This window comes from Equus asinus, chromosome 17 (genome assembly GCF_041296235.1).
Source record: "Equus asinus isolate D_3611 breed Donkey chromosome 17, EquAss-T2T_v2, whole genome shotgun sequence".
NCBI lineage: Eukaryota > Metazoa > Chordata > Mammalia > Perissodactyla > Equidae > Equus > Equus asinus.
The window spans coordinates 11,519,434-11,543,814 of record NC_091806.1 but is presented as its reverse complement, the minus strand read 5'-3'; the positions used below and the strand labels follow the sequence as shown (position 1 = coordinate 11,543,814).

General features: G+C 43.1%; 1 protein-coding gene across 16 annotated transcripts in view; it reads left to right on the top strand.

Moving 5' to 3' along the window:
- Window positions 1-24,381, top strand: part of AMBRA1 (autophagy and beclin 1 regulator 1) — a 159,467-nt gene that overhangs the window by 26,918 nt on the left and 108,168 nt on the right. For 11 of the 16 annotated variants that reach the window (XM_070487602.1, XM_070487603.1, XM_014861278.3 and 8 more), the window contains 6 exons: window positions 2,015-2,268; window positions 2,631-2,689; window positions 3,219-3,402; window positions 4,034-4,206; window positions 5,130-5,196; window positions 5,744-7,197. In XM_070487602.1, coding sequence (XP_070343703.1) covers window positions 2,134-2,268; window positions 2,631-2,689; window positions 3,219-3,402; window positions 4,034-4,206; window positions 5,130-5,196; window positions 5,744-7,197 — 2,072 coding nt within the window. In that variant the 5' untranslated portion in view covers window positions 2,015-2,133. The remainder of the gene's footprint in view (window positions 1-2,014; window positions 2,269-2,630; window positions 2,690-3,218; window positions 3,403-4,033; window positions 4,207-5,129; window positions 5,197-5,743; window positions 7,198-24,381) is intronic. The other 5 variants (XM_014861286.3, XM_044750635.2, XM_014861288.3 and 2 more) reach the window with 2 other exon arrangements.

Below are 24,381 nucleotides of genomic sequence, written 5' to 3'. Positions count from 1 at the left end.
AGAACATCATATTTTTCAGCCCCCAAATGAAATAATTTAAGAAGGAATCATCGATGACTGCTAAACGGTTAAGCAAAAGGTTGAGGACGAACAGGATATTCACATGGTGCCAAATGTTAGCCACAGATTGCTAATTGTAAAGGTGGAGTAGACCTTTCTAAAAAGAGCTCTGGCTGTTACACACTCAACCAAGTGATCATATTTTGCCAAGTGGTCAGATAATTTACCAAGTGCCACTAAGCGGGACAGTCTGAGCACATATGCTGCCTGATATGCTGCATCATGAAATACATAGATAGCATAACCTGTGAAGCATCCTAGCCGACAACGCTTAGCCTAAATCTCATCAGTCTCTTAGACCTAGCCTTTTTTACAGGAAATATAAGGGATGGAGAGGCAAACTAAATGGCACTGTGAAGGAACAATCAGGCAAAACTAGGATGTAAGACATTCTGTAAGTCAGCTGTCCTGGTCTTTTTAAGAAGCTTGTGTTGTAAATAAATAAACAAACAAACATAAAACCAATCAAAAGAAGACTTGGAGGCCATTCTAGAATAAAAGAGACTAAAGAGACATAACATCCTCATTCGTCGCTTAGTCTTGATTAGATTCTGGATTTTTTTTTTTAAAAGCCAACTATTAAAGAATTTTTTTTTTTTAAAGATTGGCACCTGAGCTACCAACTGTTGCCAATCTTCTTTTTTTTTCACTGCTTTTTTCTCCCCACATCCCCCCAGTACACAGTTGCATACTCTAGTTGTGGCACGTGGGACGCCACCTCAACATGGCCTAATGAGCAGTGCCATGTCCACGCCCAGGATCCAAACCCTGGGTTGCCGAAGTGGAGCGCGCAAACTTAACCATTCGGCCACCGGTCTGGCCCCCTAAAGACCTTTTCTGGACAGTTGGGGACATTTGGATGAGGACTGAATATTAGAGATAATTGGTATGATAATGGAATTATGGATATGAAGCCAAATGTCCTTATTTCTAGGAGATGCACAGTGAGGTATAGAGGGTTTCAGTGTCTTGATGCCTGCTGAAATGGTCCAGAAGAAGGATTAAAAACAACCCATGTATAGCTATATCCCTATCCATGGAGCTAGATAAAGCAAATTTGACAAATTATTAACACTGCTTGAGTCTAAGTGGTGAATAGTGTGTGTTTATTCTGTCTTTTCAGCTTTTTTGTATATTTGAAACTTTTCCGAATAGAGTTGAGGAAACAGTGCTGCAAGGAATAATATTTACATACGTATTCTTTTGAAACGCCATTTTATTGGGCTGCATACTCCATTGTATAGAGGAGCCACATTCTTCAATTGTAGCATGCATGTGTATTTTGCTGCTAGTTGACATTTTAGTAGAATTTTTCTTTCTTTTTTGATAGCTTTATGCCCCTTCAGGGTTGTGGTGGGTGAGAAAAAGGAACTGAAGTTTTCTTCTTCTCTTTCCTCCTCCATCCTCTACTTTGGGATGTTAGTGGAGAAGAGAATAAGAGAGCGAGAAAGGTACCCCACAGTAGTCCTTACGTCCTTGCTTTTGGGCAGTGGATAGAGTTGAAGCTGCTACTTCAGAACCATACCTCAGGTAATAGCCTTTTAAACTCAGTTACCTGTCGTGTAGTTTGGAGGCTGCCCAGGTGACTAGGAGGGGTGCCAGCAACTAGGCAAGCGGCGGGGCACGGAGTGGGAGGGCAGGTGTGGTGTTGTGTTTTATTTTGACAGGTTTTTAGACCTTTTTATTAGTAGCAGAAGTTCTTCCTGCCTGATAAAAATAATAACAGAATAACTGCTTTCGAGAATTGTCTGTTCTTTAGATATGAGGCTGAGCTATGGAGGATATGAGAGGAATTTAAGGATGAAATATTTTTGGAAGAAGAGTCCTGGGAGAAGGGTCTTTTCTGAGAAAGTGTCTTTAAATGTGAAAAGAATACTTTCCTCTTTGAGCTAGACTTGCATCTGCCGTGGGCAGCTTCTCTGGTGGTCCTTTGACATTAATATCCATACCTTAGGTTTCCATGAAGACAACTGACAAGGACCTGAATGGCCTCCTTTTAGCTGCTTCAGCGTGTGGAGCTGTTGCTTGCTCCTTCTCTTCCTGTGCCTGGTGTGACAGTGGCTACTGAGCGCCATGAAGGTCGTTCCAGAGAAGAATGCTGTGCGGATACTCTGGGGGCGAGAACGGGGCACTCGAGCCTTCGGAGCTCAGCGGCTTCTGCAGGAGCTGGTGGAAGATAAAACCCGATGGATGAAATGGGAGGGCAAGGTAAGAAAAATGGATATTTTTGACATATGATTTGTATGGGTGATAGTAGAATGGAGCATTAGAATGAGTTAATGACATAGAGTTGGGGTGTAATTTATTTTGTGTAGGAGAATTGATATATCTAACTTAGGGAGTTTTTTACAAGTTTGGAAGAATTTGTGGGCTAAAAATATCTTTTTCCTTTAGAGCTAGACATTTTTCCTAAAGGTAATTTAGATTTACCTCTCTCAGTTTGTAGCTTGATCACAGTCCCCAGTTTTTAAGCTTACACTGTGAATGCTAATGTAGAATGGTTCATGTGCTTTTGACATAGAGTGAGCCATAGCTTATAAATAATGTATTTTAACTTTTCTTTTTCCCAGAGGGTTGAACTGCCGGATAGTCCGCGCTCTACCTTCTTATTGGCCTTCAGCCCAGACAGGTACCTCGTACTTCTCTATAACTTAACCTAAGACGTGTGACAGCATTGCTTTCTGTATATGCGGCCTAGCTTGATCTTCTAAGTCAAATCCCTTCAGATACTGCTCTTTGAAGTATTGTGTGAACAGAGCTTTGCCAGTGTATCAGAAAGGGATAGAAAGTAGATGAGCAGTGCTAACCATAAAAATAATGGGAATAAGCAAAGGAAACTATGAACATCAAGGATCAAAACTTGGAAAGTTTCTCAATAACAGTCCTTTGCCTGTGTGATATAGGCCACCAATGGCGTGATAGTTTTCCCAGCTGGAAAAAATACTCTCTGAAGGAGTATTTATTTGTCATCTGGGGACAGTGTGGAGAAGCCAAAAGCTTCTAAAGATCAGAATATTTCTGTTCTTTGTAACTCTAAGGTGTGTTTTTTTTCATGCTGGGACGGGAAATAGTATCAATTTTCTCTGTTGTCCAAAGTTGATAAAGTCTGTTACCCTCCCACATGCTTCACATTCACTTCCTACTCTTTGATTCCCTAGGACTCTCTTGGCCTCCACCCACGTGAATCATAATATCTATATTACGGAGGTGAAGACTGGCAAGTGTGTTCATTCTCTGATTGGACACCGCCGCACTCCATGGTGTGTCACTTTTCATCCCACCATCTCAGGCCTTATTGCTTCTGGTTGCCTGGATGGGGAGGTTAGGATTTGGGATTTACATGTAAGTATTTCCTTTTCTTAGGTATTCTTAATGCAGAGACTTGTTTCCCATTGGGTTCTTAACTCTGGAGGAGAGACGAGCCAGGTTCTTAGGACTGCATCGGACTGAGTGGTAGTCATTGCCCGCTTAATTGATAGGAAGTCTAGCCCATAGTCCTCTATTCTAAGATGAACATCTCTTTGTTCTTCCATCTCCCCATTCTGACATACAACAGGAGGCTCTAAGACGTGTTCAGGATGGATTTCTGTTGTCTGAGAGCAAGGATTGTACTGTACTGTGATCATGATCATCACAGTGATATTGCTCCTTGTCATGGTGATCAGGTAGTGGGTTGTTGTGCATCCTGTCATGCACCAAGCTTGAGTTTTCACAAGCTTCAGAAACAGAACTGTGTGGATGCTCATTGCTTGTGGATTGCAGATGACTTGGAGAACTGAGCTGACAGTAATATTTTTCTAATAAATTGGTGATACTGCCAGATCACTGATTTTCTACGTTGTTTTACAGAAGACATATTTAAAGTAGCCCTTTCTAGTAATCATTTTACCTTAAATGGATGGTTCGTGAAATTGACATCCTAGCCTGCTGACGGCTTATAACCTGAGACTATTTGGGATTGGTTCATTCATAGGGTGGCAGTGAAAGCTGGTTCACAGATAGCAACAATGCCATCGCCTCTCTGGCTTTCCACCCTACGGCTCAGCTCTTGCTGATTGCCACTGCCAATGAGATCCACTTCTGGGATTGGAGTCGACGGGAGCCCTTTGCTGTGGTGAAGACAGCTAGCGAGATGGAACGGGTCCGGTGAGTGCTCTGCCCACCAGCGATGTCTGGCGTAGAACTAACATGGTAGACAACCTTTACACTTGCTGTCACTTCAGGAGTCAGATAGTTATCCCTGCTGAGGGCAGGTTGCTATTCCTGCTGCTCCCCTTATATTTTAAGCAGCTGGCCAATCAGCTGAGAAGCAGTTCATTTTGTTTATTTTAGCTGTTCCTTATTGGCCTCCCCTTCTGGTCTCTGGAGACCAAGGTCATTAGAATCTTTTTTAGGTTCAAAGCTATCTGGGTTTGGGATAGAGCTCTTTTTTGGGGAAACCCGAAGGTGGGTAGCTTGGTGGATAATTGCTCATCCCTGTTTATTAAACTGAAAGATGGAAATGTATGTATGAAATGGGCTAACTGATATTTGGTCCTCAAGATGAAACACACATTGCTTGAATTAAAGTTGATACGTTGTTTTTCTTTGATCCTATTGGTATTGCAATTGGATATAAGCTAATTTTCTAGTCTCAGCTATGTCACTTGATGCTGAGACTGTTGTCAGCACAACTCATGCTTCTTGCCAGTGTGACTGCAGTGTGAGGGAAGAACCGAACCTGTGGCAGAGGGAGGATGTGTTCTATGCTTTACTGTCATGACGAGTCTTAGATATGAGCAAATGTGTGCTTAATGTAGCTGCTTCCTGGGATGGAAGCCTAGATGGTTCTTGAAGTTATTTTTGTGATAAATATTCTCTTCTTCTGGCAAGTGTGAGGAGGTAACAGGAAGTATTGAGCCTTATTATTTTAGTCTGTTTGAAAGTTTCGAAAGTCCCTAGCGTGAAATGGATAACTTGGTAACCCCACAGTTATCAGGGATCGCTATATATTTGAACACGTTTGCTCTTCTCTGTTAACATAATCTCTCCGTGTGTGTTTCTGTCTGTGTTTTCCTCTGTGTTTTCAGTCTAGTAAGATTTGATCCTCTTGGACACTACTTACTCACAGCAATTGTTAACCCCTCTAATCAGCAGGTAAGTCAGCTGTTCCAACTCCATCTAAACTGTGGGTTATTTTCTAAACTAGTGCTCTAATTCTGATTGTATTGGACTTTCATTTTCAATGCCCAAGTGTTTCTTTCTACTCAAGATTCAAAACCAGCTTCAGACTATCTATTCAGAGTTACAGCCATAATCTTGACAGGGGTGTCAATTCTGAAACCCCCAAATGATCGCCTCATTAGAAGTAAGCAGGCAGTGTTGGGTAGCTTGTCATTCATTTGCCTCTGGCTGGATGGCATTTTGCTTCCCCTCAGTGATTCCATGTCATGGAGATGCCTTTTCTAAGAGAGATGGTTTGCCAGCTGTACTCGTTCGGAAATGTTGCTAATTGGAAGTGAATATCTTATGGTCATTCTGAACCTGAAGTCAGTGGGTTCTCAGTGCTTCTTGGGTAGAGTCGTTGCTGTCTATGAAGGTGGTTTCCTTGGATGATTATCAGTAGTTACTTTTTCCTGATTTACCTGGAGGTTCTGCCTAACTGCCTTGCTCTGCCCCTGCCCCACCTTGGTCCACGTTGCAGGGTGATGATGAACCAGAGATCCCCATAGATGGAACAGAATTATCCCACTACCGTCAGCGTGCCCTTCTGCAATCACAGCCAGTTCGCCGGACGCCTCTCCTCCACAATTTCCTGCACATGCTGTCCTCCCGCTCCTCTGGCATCCAGGTGGGAGAGCAAAGCACAGTGCAAGATTCTGCTACCCCCTCACCCCCACCGCCTCCCCCTCAGCCCTCCACGGAGCGCCCCAGGACTTCCGCTTACATCAGGCTCCGACAGCGGGTCAGTTACCCCACAGCTGAGTGCTGCCAACACCTTGGGATCCTGTGCCTTTGCAGCCGCTGCTCTGGCACTCGAGTTCCTTCCCTCTTGCCACACCAGGACAGTGTCCCCCCTGCTTCTGCCAGGGCTACTACTCCTTCCTTTTCTTTTGTACAGACCGAGCCCTTCCATCCCCCGGAGCAGGCCTCGTCAACGCAGCAGGACCAGGGCCTCCTGAACCGGCCGTCTGCCTTCAGTACAGTCCAGAGCAGCACTGCCGGCAACACGCTCCGCAACCTCAGTCTGGGTCCCACCCGTCGTTCTTTGGGAGGCCCTTTGTCTAGCCACCCTTCTAGGTATCATCGAGAAATAGCTCCCGGGCTGACAGGATCTGAGTGGACCCGGACAGTGCTCAGTCTGAACTCCCGCTGTGAGGCGGAATCCATGCCCCCGCCCAGGACCAGTGCCTCTTCGGTGAGTTTGCTGTCTGTGCTGAGACAGCAGGAAGGTGGCTCTCAAGCATCTGTGTACACTTCAGCCACAGAAGGGAGGGGTTTTCCAGCGTCGGGGTTGGCAGCTGAGTCAGATGGAGGGAATGGCTCCAGCCAAAACAACTCAGGCAGCATTCGCCATGAGCTTCAGTGTGACCTGAGACGCTTCTTTTTGGAGTATGACCGGCTTCAGGAGCTGGACCAGAGCCTGAGTGGGGAAGCCCCGCAGAACCAACAAGCCCAGGAAATGCTCAACAATAACATTGAATCTGAGAGGCCAGGCCCCTCCCACCAGCCCACCCCACACAGCAGTGAGAACAACTCCAACCTGTCCCGTGGCCACCTGAATCGCTGCCGTGCTTGCCACAATCTCCTGACCTTCAACAATGATACACTGCGCTGGGAAAGAACCACACCTAACTACTCCTCTGGCGAGGCCAGCTCCTCCTGGCAGGTCCCCAGTACCTTTGAGGGCATGCCGTCAAGTGGCAGCCAGTTGCCACCTCTCGAGCGGACTGAGGGCCAAACGCCCAGCTCCAGCAGGCTGGAGTTGAGCAGCTCTGCTAGTCCACAGGAGGAGAGGACTGTGGGGGTGGCCTTCAACCAGGAGACAGGCCACTGGGAAAGAATTTACACCCAGTCCAGCAGATCTGGAACTGTATCACAGGAGGCCTTACACCAGGATATGCCTGAAGAAAGCTCCGAGGAAGATTCACTTCGGAGGTGAGCAGCTCTTTCCTGTCCTCTGCATCCTCTCCTTTTCTCCTTCTGTCTCTTCTTTCAGTGCTGTAGATGCTGTGGCTGGTCTGGAGTGTCTGGGACCCACGCATCTGGTTCTGATCTCCTGGCTTCCATTGCATCTTCTTGGGAAATCTGGCCTGGTGGCAGACAGAGAGGAGGGGGCCTGGCAGTGTGAGTCAGTTGGCTCTGCCAGCTCCTTTTCTGGCTAAGCTCATGTGACTTTTAGCCTTAAAGTAGAGTGTCGGTTACGTTAGAGAGGCATGAGGAGGTGGAACCATTGACTTTCTCTGCCCTGCTTCCTGACCTTCTTGAAGGATTGTATGTGCAGGACTAGTTATTAAGAAAAGGTCCCAGAGTGAGTGCCTAGGAATGAGTAGTAAGAGAGAACCCTGCTTGGGTCACATTACTGTGTTGGCTCTTCTTGGATTGCGTTGCTTTGGACAACTGTGTTTTCCTCTTAAACCTTATCTTTTGGAACATTGCAGCTTGACAAAGGGGAAAAGAATACATATATATGTCAAGGAAAGTCCATCTTTTCTTAGAGATACCTATTTTTTGGACGGCCAGGTATTTTCTTAGTTAAGAGTCTTTGAGTAGATCTTCCAGATGGACATTCACCTCGGGGTGGGGAAGAAGAATAATGCATAGAAGGAGGGCCTGTCCATACTTGGATCAGCATCCCAGGCAAGTCTTTCATGGAAGGAACAGAGTGGGTGTAGTTGATTGCCTGCCGCATGTTCTGTGTATGGCCGTATGCGCATCTATCTTGATTTATTAGGGACTTCTTTCTGTCATTCTGTAAAGGTCAAATCTAGCGTAATCACCAACTCCCAGAATATGCCTGTTGGATCCAAACAGCATATTGCTCTGCATTACATCCTCTGTTGAAGCAACTGAGATTTCTCTGACATAGCGTCTAACAAGGGTGAGAATAGGGATTGTGCACATAGTGTACTTGTTATTTTGGGAGAATCCTTTACAGAGTTACCCATTAAGTATTTGTTGAATGGTTACAGTTTGGCCACAGTGCTAGGCACTGTGGGAGTACAAAAGAAGCATAATACCTGGTTTTTGTCCGCTGGGAATATACAATGCTATTGTAGAGGCAAGACTTATTTACGTGCAATTATATAAAAAATGTAGATGACCCCAGTGCTTCATTGTATGGTACTGAGATTAAATGTCGTGTAATTTCAGAGAAAAGGAAGTGTCATCAAAGAAGGCTTTACAAAATCAGGTCTTGAACGATGGGTAGGATTTAGAGAGGGGAAGACCTTTTTATTTTAGGGGAACAGCACATGCTGAGGAAGGAAAGGGCATGGTGTATGTAAGACAGTAGGCGGTTACTAAGGGCAGTTGCTAAGGGGAGCAGAGGGAGACTTGGTTAGATGTGAAAGATAGACGGAGCAATAGAGGTGGTTACTGTGCCCATATGATTGAGGCCAGTTCTGGATTAACATCTCCTAAATGCCTGACTTCGGAATAGTTTGCCTTGCATAATAGCCCAAATCGGGAGCCTGAGACTCTGTTCTTCCTCTTTGTCAAGAGAAGTGAGAAGGCAGCAAGCAGAGTGCCTGACATATGGTAGGCATTCATAAGTTTATTAAAGGTAGCCATAGAAGGACTGTCTTCAGTTACTGCTCTGAAAGCCAACCACGGTGGCAGTGGGCTTCTGGTCAGCCTTGGGCCATCCTCTTCTAGCTCTGTCTCTTCTTGGGTGGTTCTGAGAAATACCTGAGTGGTTTAAACCAAAATCTACTGTTTGATAATAATTTGAGATACCAATTACTGAGGGCCTGCCTGTGTGTTGTTAGGGACTGTGTTCTTGCTTTGCAGCAATTATTTCTAATTTCCACAATAACTCTGTGCAAGGCAGGTATTAAATTTCCCATCATACAGTTGAGGAAAGTGAGACTCAGAGAAGTCGAGTTTCTTGTTAAAGGTCCTGCAGTAGGTTGCCGAGTAGGGATTTGAACTCTGGTCTGCGTGACTACAGATTTTTCTAAACTGCCTTCCATGCCGTATTCCTTAACGTGATGACTTCATTTTTAGGTGAACTGATTTTTATTTATTTTTCTTTTCTTTTAATGTTTTATTAATGGAAATCTTCAAATATATAACATTGAAAAGAAAAGTATAATAAATGAACTATACCTATTACCTAACTTCAGAACTTACCAACACTTGGCCAGCCTTCTTTCATTTATATCTATATCCCTCATGCATTCCTCCCACACAGAAATCATAATAATTTCATCGGAAAATACGCCAATACGTTTCTTTAGAGCAATGCTGTCCAATACAACTTTCTACAGTGATGGAAGTGTTCGGTATGTGTGCTGTCCAGTATGGTGGCCGCTGGCCACAGGTAGCGCTATTGAGCATTTGAAATGCAGCTAGTGTGATTTGAGGAGCTACATTTAAATTTTTAAATTTTAATTAAATATATATAGCCACATGTGACTAAAATATTAATAGTCACTTCTTAATAAAGTAGGCCATTTAAAACCCAGAAACTACTAAGGATCTACCACAAACTTCTGTAGACAAAAAGTAGTATGTTTGTGGTTTAAATTTTAAAAATTCAAGAATTCAAAAATGTGTGTTGTAGAAAATGAAGTCCCTGTGTTCTTGCTGTAAATAATTTTATCTGTATGCCTTTTTTCTTTTAAAATATACAAATGCATGGTTCTCACTGTAAAATAGTGTATTAATACAGTAGTTACATTATTTTTGGAGTCACTTTTAGATGAACTAGACTGAGATGTGCCAGGAGGGCTGATAGCCTACTCAAAAAATGAGGTATACTGTAAAATATTGTAAGTGCACACCCTTCGATGGTGGGCTGCCACTTCCTCATAAGTTGAGTGGCTGCATTCCAGTGTAAATCACTAGTACAAACAGATGCTAATTAGCATCTTCTGCTACCTTCTAAAGGGGCCCATCCTTTCTAGCTGATGAGCCGGCCCTTGCTTGGATTTCCCCAGCAGGTGTCACTGTTGGGCTGTTGCTGCCGCTGGGCTAGTATGGCAGGGAAGAAAAGATGTCCTTAATGTATGTGTATGTCTACTTGAAGGGAGACGGTTTATTCTTTGACCTTGTAGTGGGAGATAGACCGAGGCGGCGTGTTTTTATCCTTGGTGCTGCTGATATAATTGTAGTGTTTGCAAATAGTAGAGAGTATTAAGCACAAGTGTCTTTCAGTACAGCTCTCTGTTGCCGAGTGGTAATAACCGGTTCACAGTTTGTCCCCTTTGGCCAGTGGGCAGTGGAGCGTGAGCTGTCTGTGTAGTCTGACTCCAGCTTACAACTTAGAACGTCAGTGGCAGGCCCCTTTGCTCCACCACAAGACACTTCTTTTGGGGTCTGATAGCCCAGGATCTAGCAGAAGACGATCAGGGTATTGTGGCTCTTTGCAGCAGGTGTCCCATGGGCCTTAAAAAGCTAGTATTAGGGAAAAGAGAAAATTATTTAAATGGCATCTTAAAACTGGAGAAAACTTAGAGTTTGTGTAGTCCAGCCTCCTTTTTTTTTTTTTTTTTTTAGAGATGAGAAAACTTAGATGTAGAGAGAAGTGCATCTTTAAGAGCATCTTCAAGAAGTGCATTTTTAAGAGGTGACTGTAGCAAAGGTGAGATTTGAACCCCTGGGTCCTAAAGAGGGCAGTCTTTTCTCCTCTTCATTTGAAACTCCTTTCACACAAGAGTTTTCTCCATCAAAACCTCTGTTGCTCCTATAGATCATTGCCAAAGGGGGCTCTTCAGTCAGCTCTCTGTAAGAAATTGGAGTTCTGAGATTGTTTGTAATTAGTGTCTCAGGTAGAAATGTAATCAGCACATTTCTAGGGCTACAGGAGAAACGTAGCTTTAGTCTTTTGCCTATAGAACTGCGTTGATTAGTCCTTTTAAATTTAGAAATGTTAGAAAAGTTTACTGTTAAAATCTCAGTAACTGGGAGCTCAAGATTGGGCTGAATCTTCCCCACCTCCATTGTTTCTGCATTCCTTCTCCGGGTGGGTACCAAGGCCTTGTGCCTGGAGTATTTAGTAAGGTCGTGTTCTGAGAGCTGTTTTTTGATCTGTACTTTTCCCTAATGAAAGATGAAGATTGGGACAGACATTGATGGTTATAGCATGAAATTTGGCTCAGAACATCGAAGGTTCGAATTGGAAGCCCTCATTAGATTTCTGAGATTTTTTAGACTTTGGTGAAGGAGTTGCTTTGGCATTTAGAGTGATCTGAAGCCTCTTGAGGTTTCATGGGCCAACTTGTTTGATGCCTCAGCTCTGGTCACATGGGGATTCTGTAGGCAGCTCTCAGCAGAAACGTCATTGATGAAGGGGAATAAATGGCTATGTCTGCAGGACTAGTCATAGGTCCCTAAGTGGGAGAAGGTGACCTGGAAATTAGGAGAGTACCTAATCAGGAAATTAGGAAAGTATACGGAGCGTCCATCTTTAGTAGTTTTCCTATGCCAATGACCTAACTGAGCCTGAAGGGTTTATATATCTAAAATTGCTCCCATTTGCTTTGGACGAGGAGTATACTCACTTTATTATTCAGAACCTAACGCAGCTGTCACTTTGCCTTTGGGAAACCTTCCCTGACTGCCCCAGATAATCACTTTCTCTTTTTTGCTGCTTGTGTACTAGATAGAGATACTTCCTTGTAGTATTGCACCCGTGACAGAAAAGAATTTGTTTCCCTTCTGTTAGTGAGCTCTCTGAAGGCAGTGATTGTGTCTATGTCCCTACTATACCTAGAACACTACCTAGCACATCGTAGGTGCTCAGTACATGTTAGTTGAACAAATGGAATCGAAATTACATCCCCTGTGATTGCGTATGCAATGTAAATCCTTTTTGGTTTTTTTAGTAAAAAAAGAAGAAAAGACCCATTATTACATCGCATCCGTTAGTCTCCTAGAGAGTTGTCGGCTCAGTCACTGCTTGCTGAATAAGTGAAGTGGCAGTACCCAGGCGGTACATGCTGAATAAGTGAAGTGGCAGTACCCAGGCGGTACATGGACGACACCTTCCATGCCTTGAGCTCAGGTGACCTAGAATTTGTTCCTCTGATATCTCCTGTTGTGCCGTGTTTTTAACTTGTGTGTTGGTTGTCCTGCAGCCTGTAATAAGTCTTGTGCACCTGATCAGCTGTCTTTCATGTTGTCTCCCACTGACAGCTTCAGGCCCGCACAGTCCTTCAGTGCACTGGCATCATATGCAGCTTCCTCTGGGGACCATTGGCTGGGCATCTCCGTGATATTAATGTTTCTGCCAGTCAGCGCTGCTGTTGCTTTTTCCTCCTTAAAGACTGTAGTCTCAATGATGGAATGCTTGGTCTTGATAAAGTCCAAATTAGATATGAATGAGCCAAATTAAAAGTGAAGGTTCTACTTCCCGTTGATGCTTTGTGTTTCTTTTAGTTTCTCTGGAAGGCTTTCACTGAATTTGTTTAGAAGTAGGATATTTTGGGTTTGAGGAAGTGGGTGCTTTCACCTTTTTTCATTTTGGGACCTCAGCATTGTTAGAATGAATCTTTTTTAGTTTTGAGATGATTTTAGGTTCTTTTGGCAGGGGAGGGGTGTGTGTGTGCGCGCACAGAATCCTTATGTTAAGAGAGAGTTTTGCTTTACCTTTAATTATGCTCCTAAAAAATTGATGGAATTGTTGTCTTTGGTGTTCAAATTACAATAAACCCCTCCTAACTTTTGAGTTCTCAGAAGTGTGGCATTTGAGGACAAAGAATGGGGAAGAATCTACAACCAAGAGAATTTAATTTGTGGAAGGGCAAATCATGAGTTGTTCCTTCTGAGAAAAGAAAGAACCAGGTATTGAGAAATCCAAAAGGAGACAAAGCTGATGGTGGCGTTAAGCAGCTTAGTTGTAAGAGAGGTAAGGGAAGCCGGGGAGGTAAACCCAGGCCTTCGAGGAGGGAGCTGAGGAGTACGGACAAGGGCTGCCCGTACGTGAGCCTGGCTCTCACAGTAACCCTGGGAATCGGGCTGGTGAAATAATTACTCTGATTGATCCGTTCATTCATTCGTTCATTCATTCAGTTAACAAATATTTACTAAGCACCAGTAATGTCTCTCATTCTAATGGGAGAAAAACAATAAACAAATCAATAAAATATCTAGTATGCCAGGTGTTGGTAAGTTCTATGGAGAAAAGTAGTAAAAAATATAGGGGGTGCTGGGGTGGAAGTTTGCAGTGTTAATTAGGGTCATCAGAGGAAGCTGCTAATGTGACATTGGAGCAGAGACCTCAGGGAAGTAAGAGAGTAGACTCTGTAGACATTGGGGGCAAGGGCATTCTAGACAAAGAGAAGGACAAATGCAAGTTCCCGGAGATGTCTGGCTGGAGCACAGCAAAGGATGAAGTGACAGAAGATGAAGCTAGAGAGGTAATGGGGACCAGATTATGCAGGGCCTTCTAAGCCATTTAAGGGATTTTACCTCTTACTCTGAGTGGCTTGCGAAGCCGTCGAAAGTGGAGTAGCATGATCTTATATTTTAAAGGATCACTGTGGCTGGTAACTGAGAATAGACAGAAGAGGCTTTGCTAAATAGGGTAAATTAAAGTTAGGCCAACATCACACACTTTTAGATTAATTTATGCCTTGAGACTGTAGTGAAAACCAGAAGGCGAGAGTCAGTGATTGTGTCAGAATTAGGAAGGCCTTAAATATTTGGATGAAGAAATTGCTAAAGAAATAAAGACATAAAGCCTCTTAGCAGGCGTATCTTCTGCAACAAAGCCCTGCCAGTAACATCCGCCATCCTACAAACCATAATGGCATATTACTGAAACTGCGAAGGAGGGAGAGCCTGAAAAATTTATAGTGGGCAAAGGGATCATCAATGGAAATTTTGAGATGCCTATTTCTTCTGTGGACAAAACTAATATGAATCCATTTATAAAAATTCGAACATTATAGAAATGTGTGATACAAAAAGTGAATGTCCTCTGCAGTGCTAACCACTGGTAGCAGTTTGTCTGTGAATTCCAGAATTTTTTTCTACAAATGAAAACACGTTTTTTCTTTATTTGTGAAAATGGGATCATACTAAATTCTGCTGTTCCAGTATTTACGTATTTTGCTTAATATGTCATGGACATTTTTCCGTGTTAATGTGTATAGATCTGCCGCATTCTTTTTAACAGTGGCATAGTATTCCAACAGTTGGACGCACTATAATTAACCAGTCTCCTGTTTCTGGGTTTTGCTTCCACAGACAAGGCTGCAGCATCTTGTGTCCTTGTGCAGGGGTTTCTAGTAGAGGATGAATTTTTAGAAGTACAGTTGCTGGGGCTCAAGAGTATGAACATTGTTTATGATAATTGAAAATTAATTGTATAGTGTTCGTCATTACTAATTTAAGATGTTTAAAATGATATTTTGTGTTTCCTATTCCACTTTAGTGAATGTAATTTCATAGGTATTCATCATTTTATAGATTGAGATTCCTGATGCTGTTTTTATTTTCTCCCGTAAAGGCTTAAGTAGTTAATTCTGCTACCACTGGGATTTTCAGGAACCTGCTCCAAGGTTGAGAAGGACTTGTTTTCTTAATTCTAAGTGTCTGCCACCTGGAGGTGTGGTGTACTTTTCTTCCCCAGCAGCCTTGTATGAGGGAGACATAACCTTGCTTCTGTCTTTGACATTCACTTACTAGCTCTGGGCCCCTAGTCTTCTGGGTCTTGTTAAATGATTGGGGAAATCCGGGCATCTCTTGCCCCATCATATGGCAGTAACATTTAGCTATTTGACTTATTTATCTTCAGAGGTAATGAGAAAACTCATTTCTCTCTTTGGCAACATGAGGGTGAGGATAGGGTGGAAGGGAGGTACCATTGCTGTTAATCTTTTTTCACCTTCACTGCTCACCTGTCCAACTAGGTCACTCGATATTTGAACCTCTTTGAATTCTGACTGTGATCCATGGCTATATCCTCTGGATCAGGGATTGGCAAACGTTTTCTATGAAGGGCAAGATAGTAAATATTTTAGGTTTTGTAGGCTGTACCGTCTCTGTTGCAGCTACTGAACTTTGCCGTTGTAGCATGAAAGCAGCCGCAGACAATATGTGAGTGAGAACGGCTGTGTTCCAATAAAACTTTTATGGACACAATGTGATTTTCATTTCATTTTCACATGTCATGAAATAGCCTTTTGATATTTTTCAGCTATTTAAAAATATCACAAACATTCTTAGCTCCTGGGCTGTACAAAAACAGGCAGCAGGCCAGATTTAGTTTGCCAATCCCTGCTTTAAAATGTGAATGTGGGGCCAGCCTGGTGGCGCAGCGGTTAAGTTTGCACATTCCGCTTCGGCCATCCAAGGTTTGCCGGTTTGGATCCCGGGTGCGGACATGGCACCGCTTGTCAAGCCATGCTGTGGCAAGCATCCCATGTATAAAGTAGAGGAAGATGGGTGTGGATGTTAGCTTAGGGCCAGTCTTCCTCAGCAAAAAGAGGAAGATTGGTGGCAGATGTTAGCTCAGGGCTGATCTTCCTCAAAACAAAAAAAAATTGTGACTGTGATTTGGAAGAGAGGTGCTGTGGTAATAGAAGGCATTGTGATAATGAGGGCCAGGAGGAGGTGGTAGGGCGCTCCTGCACTGTTCTCTGTCTCCATACTTTGGACTAGATATCCTAAGTATTGGCCCTTAGAAGATTCTTTGCTGGTTAAGAGCAGGTCTAAGTGCAGAGAGTTGCTTGTTTCCCCTGCTGTCTGCCCTGAAGCAGGGTTTTCCAGCCTCTGTCTGTATCTGTCCTGGGAATTATTGGTAGTGAGGAGGCTTGCCCTGGTGTTGGGACGGTGTGAGCCTCCACGTCCTCCCGGCAGTGTGCTTGACAGACAGCCAGTCCCCCATGGCAGGTCACATGAGCACCTGTTAGGCTGAGCTAAATGATGCCCCATCAACTCTCTTTCTGGGGCTCAATGGTCTAGAGCAGGCTAGGTGCTTTGTATACACACTGAGAACCTGAAAAGATGTGATCGCTCCTGGCAGCCCCGAGTGTTGGAGAGGTGGGATCTCTATGTGTGAGCCATTTCCTGTGTCCTCATTCTTCCCCCTTCAGGTCCCCTCCTCTACTCTCTGTTCAGAGCAGTGCTCTGAAGGGTGCGTTGGAGGTTTTACCGACAATAACACCAGGTGTATGGGGTTCTGTTTGCGTAATGTGTTTTGCTTATTGTAATCTCTCTCAGTCCATTAGAGCTGTGCACGGAGCTTCGCCTCCTCTTGGATTTCTTCTATATTTATGGGGAGGGGGGGATCCAGTACATCTTCCTTCTCCTTCTGAGGAGCGTTCCTGACAGTGTGTTCACGTGAGCAAATTTGGCTTAAATGGGTGGGCCTGTTACATTAACCCAAAGAGTGCAGGATGCCATTCAGGTATGTTTGTTTGGCCCTCACAGTCTTTCTTAAAATTTCATTTTTTTCCACATAAATCCAGATTTCTGGATTCTATTGAAAAAAATTAGAAGTTCTGGCCTGCCTTCCCACAGAATAACAATCAGCAGGAGTTGAGTAGCTGTTGCCCCTTTAGTCGAGGCGTGGACTTTCTTTGTGCCTTAGTCTACACTGGGTTGACTTCACCCATTTACTTCCAGTGTTTTGGGCTGGTTACCATTGCATTAGCTCAAGCAAAATGTGTTGACGGCTATGTGTAGACGAGTACATATTTCCCAAGTGCCCTACCACTCGGCTCCACCAGGGGGAGGCAGTGGACATTGCCGTCCCCTCTCCTCTACCCCACCCACCCTGCCAAATTCACCCACAAGGGGCTCCCCTGCTGGCTGTAGGCTGACATGCTGACAGCCCCCTCACCTGAGAAGCTGCCTGACTTTTTAATAGCAACAATTAATAAACTCCTCCTCCGTTTCCAAAGAGGGAAAGTGGGGGTGCCCAGCTTATTTGCTGGCTGTGGCACACTTTAGTGAGCAGATCTCTGTTATGTCAGGTTATGCAGGATGAAAGCAAGCTTCCTTTAATGATAGACCATGTAAAATCTTGGAGAAGAATGTCTGCACCTCTCCCTGTGAGCAGAGCGCCTTGGACAGAGGGGTGAGTTCCAGTGAAAATGCACTTGATTTGGGTGTCACCTGCCAGAAAATGAAAATCAAGTTAGACCAGGAGTAGAAAATTATAATGATAAAGGAATCAAAGGCTGAAAGTATGACTTGTCATAGAAAGAGAATTGCAGCTTAACATGTGCCCTCTTCCTTTGCTGCATCAGAGGGCATAAGTGTAAATCATTTTGCCTCTTTTGCTTTTTTCCTCCCCTACAGGTGTTCACATACGTTTCTTAGTTTTCCTCTAGCTCCCTGCTGTCTCCTTGGATCGTTTCACCTCAGCAAGGTGGCTTTTATCCTTTCCTTTCTTTGTTCTGATGGTAAATGTAACCTCCCTCCTCTTTTTTTTTTCCGTCTTTTTTCTTTTTCTTTTTGTTTCTTTTAAAGATTGGCACCTGAGCCTAACGTCTGTTTCCAATCTTCTTCTTCTTTTTTTTTTTCCCTCCTCCTTCCCAAAGCACCCCCTGTACATAGTTGTATATTCTAGTTGTAGGTCCCTCTGATTCTGCTATGTGGGACGCCGCCTCAGCATGGCCTGACTAGTGGCGCTAGGTCCGCGCCCAAGATCCGAACCAGCGAAACCCTGGGCCGCTGAAGCTGAATGTGCGAACTTAACCACTCGGCCATGGGGCCGGCCCCTGGTCTTTTTTCTTATTGTGATAAAAAACACATAACATAAATTTACCCTCTTAGCAATTTTTAAATGTACAGTATTGTTAAGTATATGCATATAGTTGTGCAACAGATCTCAGGAACCTTTTCTTCTTGCTTGAGTTAAAGGCCATATTCATTAAACAATTCTCTGTTTCTCTCCCCTCATCTCCTGGCAGCCACCATTCTATTTTCTTTTTCTATGAGTTTGATTACTTTAAATACCTCATATATGTGGAATCATGCAGTATTTGTCTTTTTGTGATTGGCTTATTTCATTTAGCATAATGTCCTTAAGGTTCATCCATGTTGTAGCATATGACAGGATTTCCTTCTTCTTAAAGGCTGAATAATATTCCATTGTATGTATATACCACATTTTCTTTATCCATTCATCTGTCGGTGGACATTTAGTTCACTTCCACATCTTGGCTACTTTGAATAATTCTTGAGTGAACATGGGTGTGCAGATAGTTCTTTGAGATCCTGTTTTCAGGTCTTTGGGATGTATACTCAGAAGCGAGATGGCTGGATCATATGGTAGTTCTAGTTTAAATTTTTTGAGAAACCTTTAAACTGGTTTTCCTAGCAGCTGCACCATTTTGCAAACTCACCGACATGCACAAGGGTTCCAGTTTCTTCACGTCCTTACCAACATTGTTTTATTCTGGCGTTTTGACAGTGGCCATCCTAATGGGCATGGGGTGATATCTCATTGTGCTTTGATTTGCATTTCCATCATAATAAGTGACATTAAACATCTTTTCATATGTTTGTTGGCCATTTGTATATCTTCTTTGGATAAATGTTCAAGTCCTTTGCCCATTTTTTAACTGGATCATTTGTGTTTTTGGTATTAAGATGTAGGAGTTCTTTATATATTCTAGGTATTAACCTCTTATTTGATAAATAGTTTTCAAATATTTTTTTCCTATTCTGTAGATTGCCTTTGTACTCGCTTGTTTCCTTTGCTGTACATAAGTTTTTTAAGTTTGATGCAGTCCCGTTATCTATTTTTGCTTTTGTTGCCCGTCTTTTTGGTGTCACACCTAAGAAATCATTGCCCATTACAATACCATAAACTTTTTCCCCTCTGTTTTCTTCTAGGAGTTTTATAGTTTCAGGTGTTATGTTTAGGTCTTTAATCCATTTTACATTAATTTTTTTTATTTGAGTGCATAATAGTTTAGATCATTATGAAATTTCAGTTGTACATTATTTCTTGTCTGTCACCATGTAAGTGCTCCCCTTCACCCCCTGTGCCCATCCCCCACCCCCTTTCCCCAGGTGACCACTGAACTGTTTTCTTTGTCCATGTGCTACTTTATATTCCACATATGAGTGAAATCATCTGGTGTTTGTCTTTCTCAGTCTGGCTTATTTTGCTTAGCGTAATTCCCTCCAGGTCTTTCCATGTTGTTGTAAATGGGATGAATGTGTCTTTTTCTGGCTGAGTAGTATTCCATTGTATGTATATACCACATCATCTTTATCCAATCATCGGTCAATGGGCACTTGGATTGTTTCCATGTCTTGGCTATTGTGAATAGTGCTGGGATGAACATAGGGGCGCATATGTTACTTTGGATTGTTGATTTCCAGTCGTTTGGGTAGATACCCAGTAGTGGGATGGCTGGGTCGTATGGTAGTTCTATTTTTAATTTTTTGAGGAATCTCCATACTGTTTTCCATAGTGGGTGCACCAGTTTGCATTCCAACCAGCAGTGTATGAGGGTTCCCTTCTCTCCACATCCTCTGCAACTTTTATTATTTTTAGTCTTAGTGATTATAGCCATTTTAACAGGTGTAAGGTGGTCTTGGTGTAGTTTTGATTTGCATTTCCCTGATGATTAGTGATGTTGAACATCTTTTTATGTGTTTATTGGCCATCTGTATAGCTTCTTTGGAAAAATGTCTGTTCATCTCCTCTGCCCATTTTTTGATTGGGCTGTTTGTTTTTTTGTTGTTCAGTTGTGTGAGTTCCTTATTTATTATGGAGATTAACCTCTTACTAGATTTATGATTTGCAAAAATTTTCTCCCAGTTGGTGGCTTGTCTTTTGGTTTTGTTCCTAGTTTCTTTTGCCTTGCAGAAGCTCCTTGGTCTGATGAACTCCCACTTGTTTATTTTTTCTTTTGTTTCCCTTGCTTGAGAAGACATGGCATTCAAAAAGATCCTTTTAGGGGCTGGCCTGGTGGTGCAGTGGTTAAGTGCGCGTGTTCTGCTTCGGCGGCCCCGGGTTTGCCAGTTCGGATCTGGGGTGCAGACATGGCACTGCTTGCCAAGCCATGCTGTGGTAGGTGTCCCACATATAAAGTAGAGGAAGATGGGCACGGATGTTAGCTCAGGGCTAGTCTTCCTCACCAAATCAATCAATCAATCAGTCAATCAAGAAGGAGCTCTTTTTTTCTTTGAACTTCTCCAATTTAGTGTCTTCCCAGTTAAGCACTCTTTCTTCTCTGCATGCTTTTCGAATTCCTTTTTATACTTACCTCTTATGAATTCTCAGAAAGAATTGAGGCAGAAGCTGAACTGGTTATTTTCTGTTCGCTCCTTGAAGGCAAGGGACCATTGCTGTAATAGGTATCCTAACAGCGTTGCTGAATTTTTAGTCCTTCATAGAGCCACTAAATTTGGTACTGTTTTGGATGTGATAGGGTCAGAAGACAGAGGTAGATGTATCAGAATGTGTTTATTGTGAGATCTTTGGCTGGTGGTTCTCAGAGTGTGGTCACCAGACAAGGAACATCAGCTTCTCCTGTTAGAAATACAAGTTTCTGGGTTCACCCCAGACCTGCTGAATCAGAAACTTGAGTGGGGGGCATGCAGTCTGCATTTTTAACAAGCTCTCCAGGTGATTTTGATCCGCACTAAGTTAGAGAACACTCTTTTAGACCATCTAGGAACTCTTTACCACCACCTCCCCCTCCCCCACACCTCTGTGTACTAAATCCCTTTGCGTGACCGTCAGCTTTTATTTTTCCTTTTGCTCCTGTCCCCTGTGATGCAATGCTGCTTTAACTGTCAGTGTCCTTAGGTGGTCTCTCTCCTTCTAACTTATTCTAATGGAAAGATTTGGAGTTGAGCAACGCTGGATTCAAATTCTGGCTCTCTTGTGTCACCTGGGCAGGTTAAGTAGCCTCTCTGAACCTCAGTTTCCTCAGTTGTAAAATTGTGTGAGGATTAAATGAATTAAACATCAGTTGCTTTTTCAAATTTAGGTCAAGAAATGTCTGCTCTTTTCTCCCTTTCTCCATTATTACTTTGCTCAAAAAAAAAAAAAAAACTTTTGCCTGATACATTGCCTGCAGGTCAGTTTTTTTTCTGTCTGTATCATTTCTTGGACTTCAGGCTTCATGGGGTATCCGTGAAATCTCACCATGTAAAATTAGAGTAAACCGAACACATGAAAAAGTGAAGCGCCTTGTAAGGGAGGGTAAGGAATGGCTGTTGTGATGGGGCTGCTGCTGGTTACTCACTTGCAGCAGACACAATGAGGTTCTATTTTAGAAAGTTCAATAATTCAGAAGGTAGCCTGGTCCATAGCAAGGGAATAGGATATTATTTTCATTTTTCCTGCACTCTTTTATAGTGATTTGTGCAAAAGGAACTGGGTCCTGCCTCTTGATAAGAGAGGAAGCACAGATAACCTTAATTTCCCATATTCTAGGGCCACCTTCTACATTGAGAGGGAGCCATCCGGAGTAGAAGTGTGTTTCAGAACGACGGAGAGCCTGATTGGGATAGCTAGGAAAGCGTAGCAAGTCTTTTGAAATTGACATTGACCCTTCCAGCCAGTCCCAAGACCTTGTGCTTTGGGCAGAGTGAGCAAGTTTGCACTGAGTTTTATTGTTTCCAAATGTCTTGTTTAGTGGGATTTTTCCTTTGATCACCAAGGTTCCTTTAAGTCCAAATGTGATTACTTTAGGCTGGTAAGCCAACTTTATGGGCTTAGTTCTAGTGCAGCTGTTGTGGCTAGCTTGAAAGCTCTACAAGTCAGGAACCATTTCATTCGTCTATCGATGCATAACAAACCACACAACTTAAAACCTTAGTGACTTAAAATAACAATTTTATTGACTTTCTTTGTTCTTTGGGTAGACTGGGCTCAGTTGAAGTTTTTCTGCTGGTCTTGCTTGGGGTCTCTCTAGAGTCATCTGGAGGCTCCGCTGAGACAGCTAGGCCTCTCTCCCTCGCCATGTAGTGTCAGGGACTCCTCTCTCCATGTGGCCTCTCTAGCAGAGTAGCCTGACTTCTTACGTAGCAGCTTAGGGCTTCCGTAAGTGACAGTTCCAAGAGGGAGGGGATGGAAGCTGTGAGTCCTTGTAAAGGCTTGGCCCAGAACTGGCACAGCTTGCCACATTCTCTTGTTTAAAGCACGTAACAGACTGGTCTAGATTCAGTGTGGGAAGAGACCGCACAAGGGCAAGAATACCAAGAAGTACGTTTCTTTGGGGTCCATCTTTAGAGACCAGCAACTACAGGGACCGTATCTATTTTATATACTAATATATACCCAATAGTAGACACTTAATAAATATTTGTGGTTTGAATCAGTGATTGGATGGACCAACAGACAGATTGGTGGATGGGTGACTGACTGCTTTTGTTGGTGTATTTGGGTGAGGCTGATGAGATTCTTAGGGCTCAGATCCCATGTTTATGCCTTTACAGTACCCATCCTTCAACACATGTCTTTCTTTCCAAGAAACCACCTTTTTAAGCATAGTGACTTGAGTGGCCAGAGTGCCTCATGTTCCCTGTAGACACTTTGGGAGTTGTAATCCAAGGAAGAAAAAGTTGTCACTATTTACTGGACTGTGTGCTGGCTGCCACACATATGTTCTTATTTAATCATAACACCTTGTGAAGTAGGGATTTCTCCTTAAATTTGGATGCTGATGATAATGAACTTGCCCAAGGTCACACAGCTAGTAAGGGACACAAGATGGTGAATTTAAACTGCAATCTGATTCTAAAGCTGAAGCACTGACTTCCTCATCTATTAGTTATTCAGAGTTCCTCTTGGTTGGTCTCAGACCATTAGTATATATCAGAGGATTTCTCAACAGCAGAACTATTAACACTTAGGGCTGGATCAATTCTGTATTGTGAGAGGCTGTCCTGTGCACTATAGGATGTTTAGCAACATCTCTGGCCTTCACTTACTAGATAGATGCCAGTGCACTCCCCCAACCCAGTTGCAACAACTAAAAATGACTCCAGACATTGCTGTATGTCCCCTGGAGGGAAGCCCCTCCCATTGAAAACCACTGGTGAGTTATTTCATAATTTGCTGTCCTTTGACCTTGCTGTGTTTTGAATATTGCATCTCACAAGGAACTGGCAGTGACTTCAAAGCATCTTATTCTTATAATAATTATGATAGTATTGCCTGGTTCTGATGGTCTTGAGTCATGCCTTTCTCTCATTGCCTCTCTCCTCTTTTGCCTTGTCTTCTTGCTTTTGTCTGGATTCCCCTAAATAAAATGCAGCGGGATAAAGTGGTGTTTGTAAGGACTTTTTACACAGGTATCGATTCAGCAGGCATTCAGATCTCTGAGATTATAACCATTAGTGCCAGTGAAAAGAAGGCAGTTTACATCTTCTGATTATAGTCTGGGGGGAAATGCATAATATTTAGCAAGCTGGGAATTAAATGGCTTCCAGGTTCCACAGGGTTAATCTTCAGGGTATTACTAATTGACATGCCGGAGGACATTAATGTGCAGTTCTTTTGGGGAACGGGGGAGGAGAGTGGAAATTGCACTTTCTCTACTAATTATTCTTTAGGTGTCATTTATGACAATTTCATGTTGTCTAGACAGAGGGAAATGGTGGAGAAATTATTCCACTGGAGTCAAATGCTGAGTCCAAAAGGAGTCAGTTAGATTGCTGAAGTCAGGATCGGGATGGAAGGGCAAGTAGTATACCCCCCGAGGCAAGTCACTAGGAGAAGCAGTTCAGAGTGAACCCGTGATATGAGAAAAGTGATTATACTCTGAGCTTTGTGTTAGCTCAAGGCTAACAATGGATTGTTTGCGGGCCCAGCTGGAGTCTCTGCTCTCTCGTCTATTTCTGTAGACTCCAGAAATCTCACTGCTTGAACAGACATGAGCCAGGAAGGCTGCCTCTTTGCCTCTGCTTCGTAAATGCTTCAGCCCACTGTGCATTCCTTTTTCTTCATTCTCTTGTAAGGCTTCATTTACTCACTCTTTGTCCTCCTGATGTTGGCCCTAAGGTTTTACTTCATATTATAGAGTACAGTGTTTGCAGTATACCAGGGTCAATGGTCTGTCACTTAAGAACGAATGGCCTTGATCAAGGGTTTTAGAAATTTCAGGTCAGGAATATGAATGTGAAAAATCATCTAAGAAGAAATGTACAGGTTTGCTGTTATTGAAGCGGTGAATGATTCTACCAATATATTCT